A 14,582-nucleotide genomic window follows, 5' to 3' on the forward strand; every position below is an offset into this window, starting at 1 on the left:
ACGCACAAACTGAGACTCATGCTCGCAAATGATCATCATCCTCTTCTTCTCTGTCAATCTGTCTTCGGAGCAACACATATTTTCGTCATCCTCTATCAATCTTTCTTTTAACTTGCCAACTTGCCTCTAAAAATATAGGGGTAATTCTTGTAGTTTGTCAATACAATGGGGCTATTCTTGTGATTTGTAAATAAGCGGGGTTCTTTGATGTAACGCACACACACACAAACCAATATGTAAATATTGGATTGCAACGTTAATATGATTGCCATCTTCCTCCTTCTCATCCTTCTCTTTATCTGGCCCCTTATGTTTGTTTCAAGTTAGCAAGCTCACCCCTTCCGAATCCAACCTAGATGATCCCACCACATTAAGACCCTTTCAACGTTGCATGGAAGCCATGACTTTACGTTCGACTGACACTGGAAAGACTACTCCTGGTAAAAGTAATATGATGATTACAAATATTTTAGTTAGGAGACGAAGGATATACGACTATGTTATCCGTGGGACAAACAAGTAATTATAATGTGAAACGAATCTAAAATACAAGTAGGTAAAGTAGGTAAACAAAGACAATCGAGAAGGAGGAAGGTAACGAAATACGTGCATCCAAGAATATCAGCCGAATGGACTGAAGCACGCCGAGTGAAAGAAAAAGCTATAAAACGAGGAGCGAAGGGAAAAAGAAGGACACCGCATATTAGAGAGAAGGAAAACCCTGTGTAGTTCGAATCCCTATAGTCTGTCCCAGGGTACTGACAAAACCTTATTGTAATTTCGGTCGCAAGCCGTGTAACTCTGTTATCCGATCTAAGTAATATATATTTGTTCGTGGGCCAATTCTATACCAAGTGTCTTATTGCATTTTTGTATCTTCTATCTTTAGTGAAGTCTATTTTACACGGTCGTCTGAGGCCGACACTTTTTTCGGAAATCGGATTGTCGTGCAATCCCTCGATACTGACCACCACCACATACCATAACCCCTTGACCCGATTACCTTGGAAGTAATCGAAGGTGTTACCTCCGAGAGGGAGACAACAGACTTCGTTTTGTCAACTAAGATAGGTTTCAAGAAAATGTCTTCAAAGCAGCATTAGAGGGACTTGCGTTGGCTTTCTTGCAGCCAACACAATGTCTACTCTTGATATTTATAATAGTTCCCTAGAATAGGCCTCTCTCCAAGTCCATACATGTCTATTGCCAGGGTTCTTCCTCGTCCATAATACTCTGCAAACATTCCAGATCTCGAGGATGTTGGAGTAGAACAAGCGACATATAATTCAAAAGAACCATAGGTATCAGTATCGATGCCATACATGGTACTATTATGTATGTATGTATGTTAGGATACGCATCAAATTAAAATGACGTAGCTTCGCCACTATCTAGTTGGACTTCCATTGAAACATTACCAAATTAGATTTTCCACACTTATTTCTTTCAGAACTGCTAGCCAAGTCAAACCTTGGGCCTATCTCTATAGGTTGGTTTTTCAGATCCCATCAATCCAGGCTCAGTAGATATTGGATCTTGCTCAATAGATCATATCTTTGGTATCTCACTGCCTGTGGTTCATCGCTGAAGGCGTTTGTTTAACTGTCTGTGCGGGGTCCATCGCTTCGCCTAGTCCTTGTACATGGTAGCACTTGGTTGCACTCATTCCTTCTTCACATTGCTTAATGCATGCAACAAGTATCCATTCCGTAAAGGCAACATTTCTCCAAGAAAGAAGAGCGAGGTATGCGGCATTGCCAATGAAAGGCGACGATGCCTTCCAAGCCAAGTGAGAAGAATGACTCATTCAAGAATGCTATGAATGAGAAATGCTTTGAATGCCGCCTTAGGATCCTAGAGTAAAAGGATTTGAACCTCTGCATGTGGTATCAAAAACCAATGCCTTACCGCTTGGCTATACTCCATATAGTGGTTGAGAACCAACGGAAATTGCTTACCTTGTTGCGCATCAAAGTAGTGAAAGACTGGTGAGTTAGGTAAGGCAAGTAAATATGCTTTAGTAGGGTTTGAACCTACAATATTATTGTTATGAGCGCTACGTTTCAACCAATTAAACTATAAGCCCACTATTGGTTGGTTGGCTAGATGTTAGCTCTCTCAACTAATGGAGTCGATGGATTTGTTGAGGGCAAAGCAGCCATATTTTTCTCCTTGAAAGCTTAAGGACATAAACTTTTCAAATAGCTACGCCTGGTTCTAGACCGGTTGATGTGGATATAGAAGAGCAGGATGTGTTACCCATCGTGGATAGCATAGTTTGAGCAATATTGAACTCAAAGGTATGGCTGAAGTGTAATCGTTTTGTTGGCAGACAAATAGGCGACATATTCCTAGGGGGTTCTTTACCGATGCAACACGCACGAAAAAATCGACTCGACTTTTCTTCGATGATTTAGACAAAGATTTCACCACCTACCACAAGTGGAATGGCAAAGTTCTATTAGGACACCCAGTGGCAAGACAACCGTGAAAGGAAAGACAAGGCCAAAGGAAGAAGGCCTGAATATTCATGGATTATTATTCGATAATCTTTACTGGGGCTCAGATTGCAGAAATAATTGAATATTGGAATTACAAAATTCCGTTGATAAAATTCAGAAGGATCATGCAAGAAGGCAATATCATCTTCCGGCCATAATCTGCAAATCCAGCAAAGCAAAGCAAAGCAACACTTAGGGTCTTTTGATGTAGCACAAAACGTACACATAAGGACTTGACGTCATCCTCACCTTCCCCCATAGTAGAGCTATGGGCAGTCTCTTGTCAATGCAACATCAACACAAAGGGAGTGTCATCAATCCTAGCTAGCTGCTAACTGAACACAAATTCATGGGCAAGTACCAATGAAGTGGCTCACTTACCACCAGCTCGCTTGTCACAAACTCAAGTTTGTCAGAAGCCAACCCATGTTCTATTTTCCTACTTGCCAAGCGTGAATGATGACATTGATCCTCTAGGAGCAACATATCTTAACAACACAAAATGAGGGTTTCACTCATTGTAGGAGTTAACCAAAAACGTCTCATGACATTAGCTGGCGACAGCCATGCAACACTCGTATGAATTTTCGTTTCATCCCGTTAAGGACAAGCACACCGGTTCATATGTCAAGTGTTCATACGTCAAGGGCTAATAAGGTATCGTGTCGTATTGAATTAACCTTGCAACGCACAACATGTCTCTCCTCTCAACAATATCCTTTGCCTACCCCCTACCCCACACACAACACAAAATATATCACAGTGTCGCAACCAACATGATAATAAAAATGGAAATCTAATAGTTTATATGCGTCGGCATATCGTGTCATTAACCTAATGCTAAAAGAATGTTCACAACGTGACTTGTAAGCATAGTCTTCTTATAGGTGGCATCTTTGGTATAAAGAGGTGCAAGGTGTCATACATTCATGGCCTTGCATACTTGGTTATATATAAAGAGGGTTCCCACCCTAATTGTCCTCGAGGAGTTCAACTCCAATCTTGTCTTCCTCTTCATGTTTGTGTTTCCATCTTTCTCGCATTCCCACTCGTTTGCTCATTGAACGTCGTCTTGCATCAAGGACTCCATGCTAAATTTAAGCATTTCTCTTATCAACAATTTAACTCAACAATATTGTATGTCTACCTAATTATCTACTTAATTATTGATGCATTGCTTTTAATTTTGATTTGTCATGATATCATCCTCTTGTGTGTCCCCTAATATTGTTTAAATCACTAAGCTACCCCTTTAACTGTAGGGGTATTCTCTTGATTTGTTTGAATGTTAGGGGTCTTTTGATGTAACACATGAATATCACATCGCAATATTGAATTCATAAATATTATTTGTGCACAACTTGAGTAATATATCATGATACAAATGTATGGCCATCCTAATTATTCACCCAACTAATGATGACTTGTGATTAAGTTATGAGTTGTTACAACTTTCTTGCTTTTTGGGGGATGTAGAAAAGTTGAAATTTGGATGTTGCAACTAAATTTAATTCCAGACTTGAGTTAGACATTTGTGGAATAAGAATCTATTGATCATTTCCCATTTGAAGTTATGGTATATGATAAGAAGTTATGATCAAAATAGGCGAGTAGCTCTTTGAAGTAAAAACACATGTCGATTGCATTTTGCAAAGGTTATGGTCAAAATAAGCAAGTAGCTCTTTGAAGTAAAGACACATGTCAATTGTATTTTGCAAAAGTTAATTTTGTTTACTATTTGGCCTTGAAGAAACAAAAGTATGATTGACTACAAAGAGAACTAAAAGAGGGCTTTTAGGATGAGAATTTAGAGTTGTTGAAAGAAGTTTTTGAGGGAATAATTTGAAGATAGGTTTTGATGGTGAACATAAGAAAGATATATTATTTTGACATTTGGCCTAGAAGAAACTAAAATAGGATTGACTAGAAAGAGAACTAAAAGAGAGCTTTTAGGACGAGAATTTAGAGTTGTTGAAAGAAGTTTTTGAGGGAATCATTTGAATATGAACATAAGAAAGATATATTATTTTGACACGATAATAGATTGTGGTTGTGGAATCATTCAAAGCCACTTGAAGTTGTGAAGTTGTATTGACATTAAAGGCCTCTTGTAATGTACCAAAGTCAGAACGGGAGACAATCTCTACCAAAAGGTGTATTGAAGATTGTAATTACATTTCATCATCTTTTCCATGATTATAATCATTTGCAAATTACAATAGGTGTCATGATTAACAAGTCATGTGGAGATTTGAACCCATGAACTTGTGGAACATAAGCTTAACTCAATCAATTAAGCTATTCATGCTCAAATCTATTTACATATTAATAACAAAGACATAGCTTGAGTAATTCAACAATCGTATAAGCATTATGGTCCCGACTCCCACATCAATCTTCAACTCTCGAGTTGTATCTAGTTGCGATTTTGTGATCTATTATTAATAAACTTGCTCTATCTACATTACCTTGTTCGACTCTTGAACTCTTTGAGTCTACCTCGTTCCTTCTTCGTTTTTCTTTTTCTTTTTCAATTTTACCAAATTGAACAATAATTTTGCCTCCTATATCCATGGCTTTTATTCCCCAACAAGAACACTTATTCATCCTTCGGGCTTGATTGATTAAAAAAACAAGTTCATAGCACAGACAAGATAATCAATGTTTCCTAAGGAATCTACAACAAGTCTCAATGGAGAGGTGAAAACAACATGAATTGAAAAAATAGGTAGAATATTTGGAATTAGCATTGATAAATGTGCAACAAGGAGTACGATGGTAAGTTTGTGGAAAGGAGCCAAATATTAGTCTTCATGTGAAGTTTGATGACACACACTCACAACATGGTAACACTGATAATCTTGTCATTGCACCTAAACTGATGTTAGAACTTAAGATTGACAAACGATGCTTGACATATAAGGATTACACTATTGTTGTCGCAACCGAAGTCATAGCTACATAATTGAATAAGGAAGCACAAACAACCTATGGGAAACCTAATCTCATTCTCACATTTTAATTTCATATGCGGACTCTTGTTATCATTATCTCAACAAATTCATACTTTCAAAAAACATCTCTTGGTTTCATGCAGATAGTTGGAACATAGGTAAGTCTAACAATAATATAAATACATTAGGTCAAGGGGGGATGCTAAGTATCCGTTATACATATTGTCACTGATTTTACGGTCGGAGTAGACACTAAAGGTTCCTTGTAGGATATAGAAATCCTAATATTGTAATGTGGTATAAAGGTATTATCTATAAACCTTTATACCCAGCCAAGTGTGAAAGGGACATAAATACAATATAGTTAAATAATGAAGAACTATAAAGGCGAAACTATAACCCCATTGTAAGTGTTTTCACTTGTTCGATACTTTCATAGAACTAAAGCTTAAACCACACTCTCCCCTTAATCATTTCATTAAGCATAAGCATAAACCTAATCCTTAAAGTTTGTAACTACATCGCGTATATTATGGAATCTAGATTGTGTTGACTATTTATTGTCTCTTTGCTATTCTATCAAATGGAAATGTGGTGAAGTCTCTTCATTATTAAGTGATAAGGTCAAGTATTGTGTAAGTGCTTAAGTCATAGATCGAGGTTAGAGTTTACTTTGGAAGTTAGCTATGGGTTAGTGGCTCCATAGTGATTGATAATGCTTTTGCCTTACTTCACCAACCAAAAAGGTAGATGTTGGTTATTTTCCCGCACACCAACCTCAAGTTGGTTTGAAAAAAGAAAAGTCAAATAAGATGTAATGCTCGATAATAACACTAAAAGTCTAGACAAAGGCACCAACTAATATAATTAGTCATTGAGTGACAACTTCCTTACCTTCAACATGTTGTGTGTGACTTTTTTATAAATATTGGATAGAAATATCTTTATGCAGGAAGCCAACACATTGTTTTTACACAACATGCCTATTTTCTCATGAGATGTTACCACAATTCTTGATATGGTTTGAGCAACCATTGCACCACCTTCCAACCCAACTACAATAAGTAGGTTTGAAAATAATATTGAAATCAACAAATCTTTTAGTGTTTTTTTTCATGGTTTTGTCAATGATTAGGCTCTTTGATATAAAGGGCATAATATTATTTGATTGGCAACGATCAACATATGTTTGATTTCTTTTTTAGTAAGGTACAAGAGTCAATTTTAGTAATAAAAATTTAGAGGATGATATACGATATAGGAATATGTTATATGGAGGGTTATTAAAGAGCCCAATATTTATTAGTCTATAATATCTAAAGAGAGTGAGTAATTGAGGCACATATGACACATTCTCTATTCGTTGCGCATAAACTACCCAAAATCAAATAGCGAGAAGTTTAATGTTCATCAAGAAGAGTTATTACAAGTGACATGTCTTAAAATATTGACGCAAGTTGTCTCAAGTTCGAGTTTCATTACATTTTTGAGGCAATACATTTGAAGTTCGAGGCTCATTACATCTTCAAAGTAAAGTCTAATAAAACAAGATGGGAAGATAAAAACTTGTGATGCATTCAACAAGATGAAGGATACAATTGCTAATTATATTAATGAAAAAGTATATTACATCTTGGAAGTAATATTCAAAGAAAAGTATGATAAAATAAGGTCGGAAGTTAAAAGTTTGTGAGGCATACAACAAGATGAAGGATACAAAAGCTTATTGTATTAAGAAAAAACTATATTACAATTTACAATCTTGGATACTTTCGATACAATTCAAGCGGTATTTAAACCCATTGAAACAAAACCAATGTGGTTGTATCATCGCATTGAGGTAGTTTAAAGCGTTTACCATTTTGTTGAAAAGTAAGCACCACGAACCATTGAGTCCCTCTCTCTTTTTCTTGTAAGTAATCTTCTCTTAGTTGAGAGAGAGCACCGCGCATTATTTTGGAGAATGCATTATTTCTTTTAGTTTATGGGTGTTATTGAGAGAGCTTCTTCTTCTTTTCTTTCTTGAGTTTTAGGGCTTCATGTGTATGGTGTAAGAGAGGATAGTGGGGGTTCACCCATTCTTCTTCGAATTCTTACTTGAGCTACTTGTTGGGGTTCTTCTTGCTCAAAGAGTCATAAATGTCAAAAAAAGGTGGGACCTTGAAGAGGATGAGAATGCGAAAGAGGGTGCAGAAAACCACAACAATAAAAGGCTTGATTGCCATTGTTTGTGAGCTTGGGCGACCAAAACCCAAAGTTCTACCTCTTAACTTATAGTTCCTATTTCTTTGTATTCGTTTCCTACATTTACCATTTGTAATCACTTGTTGCAACGACTATTTTGAAAAGGGAATAGCTTTGTAAACAAGTTAGTGGGGCTTGCCTCAATCTAAGAATTTGTCGTGTTAAGTGACAAGCATGAGTAATCAATCTTAACCCATGTAAGATTGGATAGGGGGAATAATAAGTGCATGCAAAATCATGAGCTTGAGAACCAATGAATGCTAAATCTTTTTAAAAAGCCACGTATATTCAATGGGTATGGGAAGATGTATAAATATAAGGCCTAACTTCATTACATCGAAAGGCATGAGTAGTGCAAGGTAGACTTATGTCACGACAATCGTGTTACCTCTTCCAAGGTATTAGTCGTCCTAATACTAGTTGGTATGGGAAGTCAGACATAGGTTAGCTATGTCTTGATCATAGTTTGGAGGTGGTCAAGAAGACCGGGTCCATCTATCCAATCTATTTACATTTTTTTACTTTAAATTTAGTCTATTGATTAGTAAGAGATTCTTAACATCCAATCCTTTGTCCCCACCTTTGATGTGTACTCCCAACAACCCCACCAATTCCTTTTGTCATTCCTAATGACCATGGGGTAATGCAAGTAAGGCAACCATTGAATCCTCACATCATGCACCCCCATATTGAGTTTATCCTCCCTCTCATAGTCGATGGATGATTCATCATAATTATCCACGATAGGACCGCATCATGATTGGTTGACCTACTTATGCAAGCCAAACCTTGGACAAGCGTGGAGGAAACAAAATGAGAGAAGACAAATGTCAAAAGCATCCAATGACATGCTCAAACTCTTTGAAGTTGATATTTGAAAAGTCAATATCCTCCCACCACTTGACCCACTACCTCCACTTGGCACCCCCCAAAACTAACCACTTAAGCTTAGTTAGCCCTCCCTTCACCACAAAGAAGAGGCCAAAAAGGGTATCAAGCTCTCAACCTTTCTCTTTAACAAAGGGCAATTCTTATGATCTAGACTAATCTTTGTTGTTTTGTTATACTTTGTTGTCTAGTCTTTCGCTGTGTTTGATTCATAAAACTTTACTTTGTCATAAAATCTCCTGATATGCACAAGACATGAGGATATCAATATTCTACCATCTAAGCTTTATCCCCTATGTTTGGGCCTAGCCAACCAAAGCATGCTTGAACTAATTAGATGTTTATCCTAATTCCTCTCGATGCATATGGTTTCAAGGAGATCGAACCCACGAAAAAGGACACTAAAGGAATTTATAATTTTGAACACTTTTGAGAAGTTGGATGCCTCTATTATGTATTTGAAGAGTGTTGAAAGACAAGCTCAACATGAGCCAAATCGGCTAAAGGCTGGTTAGGCTAGATCGACCAGGAACTGACAGGTTGTTAGGGCCTATATTCCTATTCTTATATGAATATTATAGGCAATTAGTGTCAAATGCTCATTTATGAGCATTCAAGTACTTGTGTCAACCCACTGTCACGGCTTGTATAAAAGTGTGCACTGAGCACATTGTATGTACAAAGCGTTATCATTTTGAATTGAGTTTTGTTGTATGCTCTTTTTGTCTCTCTCTTACATACTGTGTGCCCCATTCTCAGTGTTTTACCTGTATACTGCTGTTTGGCTGAGCCGGTTGTGTATGTTATCTTTACTAACTTCCACACACGTAAACTTTTACAAAGAGTCTCTCTAAGTGGTAACTTACATGATCAGCTCCGGAGGAGGGCAAGCCATATGTGCTTTTGGGCTGTATCTTTGTCCGGACAAGTGTGAACGCAGCCATAAGATCTCCATCAGAGGGAGCGGACATGGCGGGCTAGGGCACAGTGATAGAAATCGTGGGTAACTTTGATCAGTGGCTTCTGACATCTGTGCCATCGCCATTATCTGCTGTTAACAAAATTAGGGTTAGGGTTAGTGTTGGGGTTTGCGCTGTTCATGTCTCTCGTATCCTTAAGTGCCGTGACAGAGAATCTCTTTTCTGCATGCTAAGGTATAACATTGTGCTGGGACCATATTTATGCACGGGCATTTTTCTATCCTTTCCCTGCGTTGTTTCTGTTGTTGAGAATTTGTTCATCTGATGGATTTTGCAGTCAGAGTTTGCCTTCTTGAGGTAGCACCTGCAACAGATAGGCTCAATGAAATAGTGCATTGCGTAAACGCACATACATACGCACTAGAGAATGGTCAAGAGGAAATCCGAGGAAGTGAAAGAGATCGATGATGTGGATGGTGAGGTAGCGAATGGCGATGACCCCTCGAGCCGAGCATTGCGCACAGTCAAGGCATTCTCTGTACAGTGTGCCGTTTGCTACAAGTGGAGGCTAATTCCTTCTAAGGAGATATACGAGGAGATCCGACAAGTTGTGACGGAGAACCCTTTTGTTTGCAGTCATGCCTGTAGCTGGCGTCCACATGCCAGTTGTGATGACCCCTCAGATTTCTCGCAAGATGTGAACCTCATGTGGGCACTGGACAAGCCTGATATTCCTGTAGCTCCGTCAGGATGGGAGCGATTGTTAGTCTTCCGAGGTCAAGGATCGGCAAGATTTGCGGATGTGTAAGTTTTTTCCCGTCTCATTCATTCTCACTCTCTCCTCCTTTAATCAATTGTACATTACATTTGTTGCAAATTGAGGTCATTGTTTCTTCAGAAGAAGAAACCAATCAATAACATATCATTCATGTTTTCAGTGGTCAGCACGTAGAATTTTACCCTTACGTTTTCATATGGGCCTGAAATTTTTGTATTTAACAATAATGCTCCAGCTTGCAAGATGTGAGAGATAATCTTACATACATCAGTGGGAAAATAACATTGTAACTTAATGTGAAACATTGTTTATGACATTACCCTTTGATGTGCTGGTTATATCTGCAAATGATCCTTTCGTATCTAAGTTCATTAGAAAGCCTAGAGAAACCATTCTGCAAGAAAGGCCTAGAATTGCAACTCAGATCTAAGATATACAATTGTTTACACGAAAGTCAGTGTCATGATTTGATGAATGAATGAGGATGGATAAGCTGAAGATTCAAATTGGACACCCTAGCTAGAATCCCTCTGATGCAACACAGAAACTAAGCTATGCAGTCACTACATTCAAATCACTGTTGTGATTTGATGAATGACTGTGCATGAATTAACTAGAAGGTACAAGGATAACCTAAGAACCAAAACAGTGTAATAGGAAACCCTAGTTAAATAGCTTAAATCCTTCCAATGCAACTGATATTTATTATATGCTTATTACCTCGTAGAAAGTAACATATTACCTCGTGAAAAGTAAGATATTACATCGTAGAAAGTAAGATATGTGGTCTCTTACTCTGAAATTAGTGTAGGATTTGATAAATGAATGTGATTAAAAACCGAAGATCCACAGAAGGGAAATAGGAAAACCCTAGCTAAAGTCCATCTGATGAAACCAGTATTATTTATATATAAATAAACTTCTTGAATGGATAAATGATTATCAATGTCATACTGATGCATGAAACCAGAGACCGAAATGGAACACGTAATTGAATTCCCTGTATATTTAAGAGTTCTTGTGAAATGTTAGTCCTATTTCCTGAAAGTAGGATTGTCATCAGAGTCATTTTCAAGTAAAGTTAGATCTTGTATATATAACCAAATAATTTGTGTAGGGGATCAATAACTGAAGACAAAAGTTTTTTAAATTATTGCGATTTGGGTGTGTGGCGTCCAAATGATGATCATTGCTCTTGGTTGGTCATTGGATACACATTATTTGGTGTTATATTTAGCACTATATTTTTCTGTCATTGTAATATTGCACCATAATTATGCTGTAGTATTTGTACTGATTCCGTCATTGAATGATGAGAAAATATATATTCATACATAAAATTGTAGGTTTTCTAACATTGGAAGTTCTTCATTCAATAGTTTATGTGATGTCTCAGTTGCAGGTCTTTCTATGATTTTTGGGCCCTACTTCTATATCTTTTCTAGATTTCTTCGTTTTAATTCATTATAAGCATCGAAGGTATCACCAGTTTCAGAGTTTTGAATGGCATGATTTGTATGAATATGTGGTATGTGACTGGTATAGCATACCTTACATTTCTTTTGGAAATTGGTTATCTTATTCTAGGAACATAGAGAGCCATCATTACAATTATAGGTGTGGGTATTGTAGAACATATTATTTCTCCCTGCTTATTATATGAATATAAGTGCTTTTAGAGATTCCTAGTTTCCTAGTGGGTGAAGTGAGAGAATGTGGCCTGCTAGAAATATCTTAAGTAAATCACAGCTTCAATCTCATACCAGTATCTTTGAACTATGAAGGGTTTATGTATCATATTTCCATCAAGGATATTCAACTGTAGTTTTGGGTATATCAGTGTATGCTGTTTTATTAGGTTAGATGTATTGGTTATAGTAGGAATGTGCATTGCAAAGCAAAATTTATATACCATTATCTATAGTACACATTTGGTTTGTTATGTGCCAACTGAATTTTTGTTGGTGTATTGCTGGTCATTGGCCGCACCTTACGTCTAATGGTTTTTGATGATGTGAACAGATACTACAAGTCCCCAACAGGGAAGAGATTACGCTCCCTGCCAGATGTTGAACGGTATTTATATATATTCTTGAGTTCTACTAGCAATGCCTCTAGCATTTAATAAATCTCGGTGGTGAAATTATATTACATTCTCTCTAAGAGATTCCTTTGTCGAAGTTTTTTGTTCAGCTTTTTAGCGGAGCATCCAGAGTATGGCAAAGCAGGTATCACCAAAAATCAGTTCTCATTTGTTAGACCAACACCCTTGCATATGGATCATATGGATCGTGGTAAGAGGAGTGTGGACAGTACACATGAAATGAAAGGTTCAATCACCAATAAGAAAATCCAGCAATAGCAGCTAGTCCACATATAAACTTGGAGATAACGAAGATTGCATGATTTTTGATGTAAACTGCCCAACATTGGTAGTTGAATAGAATATGTTGGACTCTTCATATAATGATCACCATTGTTCAAAAAAGGTTCTTTTGACTAAAGAAATATTTGTCTTCTTTTCAAATATATTCCTTTGGGTTAATGAAAGTATACTTTTTGTAAAACTGTGTAAAGGGGTTATGACATGTAGATTAATTGATTTCTCTCTTCCCTATCACTCTAATTTGTATATGGCTCCAAGATCCTTGTATACTTTAATCAACAAACAATTTCATGTACATATAAGAAGCATGTAATTGGGAGCTGCAAGCATTGAAAGATTCTTTAAGAGAGTATTAGATTGTCACGAAGACCTACAAAAAGTTTGATCAAGTGGTTCATAAACCATTCAAATCTGTTTATTGATTGTGTACCTTAAATCAGAATTTGATGATTAAAATTTAGAATGATGGGAGATTCTCAATCAATAGTCTTTAAATCTATACGGAATGTGATGATGGTTTATTGAAGGTGACTATTTTTTGATTAGATACCTTAATGGTGGATCATTTCCTAATATGAATTCCATAGGTATGCTCTAGAATATAGAGATGTGTTAAGAGTTTAGAAACAATTAGATAAGAAGCATAGGATTCACTATAGTAGTGCCTATTCTTTGTGTAAAATTATTGGAACAATTATACCATACATTGCCATGGTCACTTGGCATATGTAGTCATCATTACTTCGAGGCTTGAACAAGTCTTTGCTATCTTATGCAATGTCTTGTAGAGAAATTTTGCTATTAACATTTTGTTGTACTTCAAAGTAGTGTGGATGATAATTCACATATAGCTACACATACATAAATTAACAATCACATTCAAATCTACATACACATACACATACATGTGGATCCTATGTTTTAGATAAATATGGAACTTATGTTTGAAGAATTACCATAAAGTATCCCAACCCTTGCACCAACTCTGAATGTGCACGTCGTATCAATGTAATTTTTTGTGCATGTGTAAATTTCTTTGATTGTGCCCTCATACATTATAGCAATGTACCTAGTTCGGTTTATGTTCAGTTCTTTTTCTTGACCTTGAAACCAATATAAACCATTTACAAATTACAAAGCCATATAAATTGAACTATTTAGAACCAAGCCATTTAAGCCAAGACGTTAAATAGTACGTGAAATTGAATTGGGATTTACATGCCTCATTTTTTGGATGTGCAGAGTAGGGGAGAGTGTTAGTGAGTGAAAGTGAGCATGAATTTTAGAGTATGAGAGTGTGAACAATCACAGTAAAAGACCGAGAATTGTTACCGTACGAGATGTACGGAGAGAAGGTGGAATGTTATATGTTGTTGATGTGTATGTATAAATGTGTAAGTGTAATTGTGAGTGTGAGTAATTACGTACATAGATTGACACATGCATGCTATTCGTGATATTCTCCTTGCACAATATTCTCAATATTCGAGAATATGAAATGGCCCTAAGAATATTCAAAAACCATTCGTTTTGCAAAATAGATATAAAATATTTATTTATTTATTTAAATAAATTTATTTTACCAAAAAAAGAACAATTATTCATTAATAGATTATAGTGTCAAGAGAGTTTATGAAACTTATTTTAATTAATCAATTTTTAAAAAACGAATATTTTTATATTTACTATACAAATATGATTAGTATAAACTTTGAATATATGATTAGTTTGAAGTACTATTTTTAATGTCAAAATAAAAATATCCATAAATTTTGAGTGAATAAAAAGTGAGAAATTAATGATCCTTTATTTTATTTATTAAAAATAAAACGAATACTTATAATTTATAAGTTATACATTTATTATAAAAATTTAGTAGTGACAAATCCCAAAGTCCCTCTTTTATTATCC

General features: G+C 36.2%; 1 protein-coding gene across 2 annotated transcripts; it reads left to right on the top strand.

Annotated features, from left to right (window-relative positions):
• Positions 1-9,543: 9,543 nt before the first annotated feature.
• Positions 9,544-12,852, top strand: LOC147865993 (methyl-CpG-binding domain-containing protein 2-like). 2 transcript variants are annotated; one of them, XM_087316353.1, is made up of 4 exons: positions 9,544-9,741; positions 9,845-10,311; positions 12,308-12,361; positions 12,467-12,852. In XM_087316353.1, the coding sequence occupies exons 2-4, from the start codon at positions 9,935-9,937 to the stop codon at positions 12,645-12,647; spliced, it is 612 nt and encodes a 203-aa protein (XP_087172479.1). In that variant the 5' UTR covers positions 9,544-9,741; positions 9,845-9,934; the 3' UTR covers positions 12,648-12,852. The 2 variants fall into 2 exon arrangements, with proteins under 2 accessions (XP_087172479.1, XP_087172481.1); XM_087316355.1 differs by having other exon boundaries at positions 9,548-9,741; positions 12,479-12,852.
• The last annotated feature ends 1,730 nt before the right edge of the window (positions 12,853-14,582 follow it).

Source organism: Azolla caroliniana, unplaced genomic scaffold (assembly GCF_043228905.1).
Source record: "Azolla caroliniana isolate FFs.n. ecotype wild unplaced genomic scaffold, voAzoCaro1.0.p SCAF_3, whole genome shotgun sequence".
NCBI classification, from domain to species: Eukaryota; Viridiplantae; Streptophyta; class Polypodiopsida; order Salviniales; family Salviniaceae; genus Azolla; species Azolla caroliniana.

Bases quoted from the DNA above. Each gene is read 5' to 3' on its own strand.
- LOC147865993 (XM_087316353.1), top strand. From the start codon at position 9,935: ATGGTCAAGAGGAAATCCGAGGAAGTGAAAGAGATCGATGATGTGGAT. The intron at 10,312-12,307 runs GTAAGTTTTTTC...TGATGTGAACAG, and splicing joins TCGGCAAGATTTGCGGATGT to ATACTACAAGTCCCCAACAG. The intron at 12,362-12,466 runs GTATTTATATAT...CCTTTGTCGAAG, and splicing joins TCCCTGCCAGATGTTGAACG to TTTTTTGTTCAGCTTTTTAG.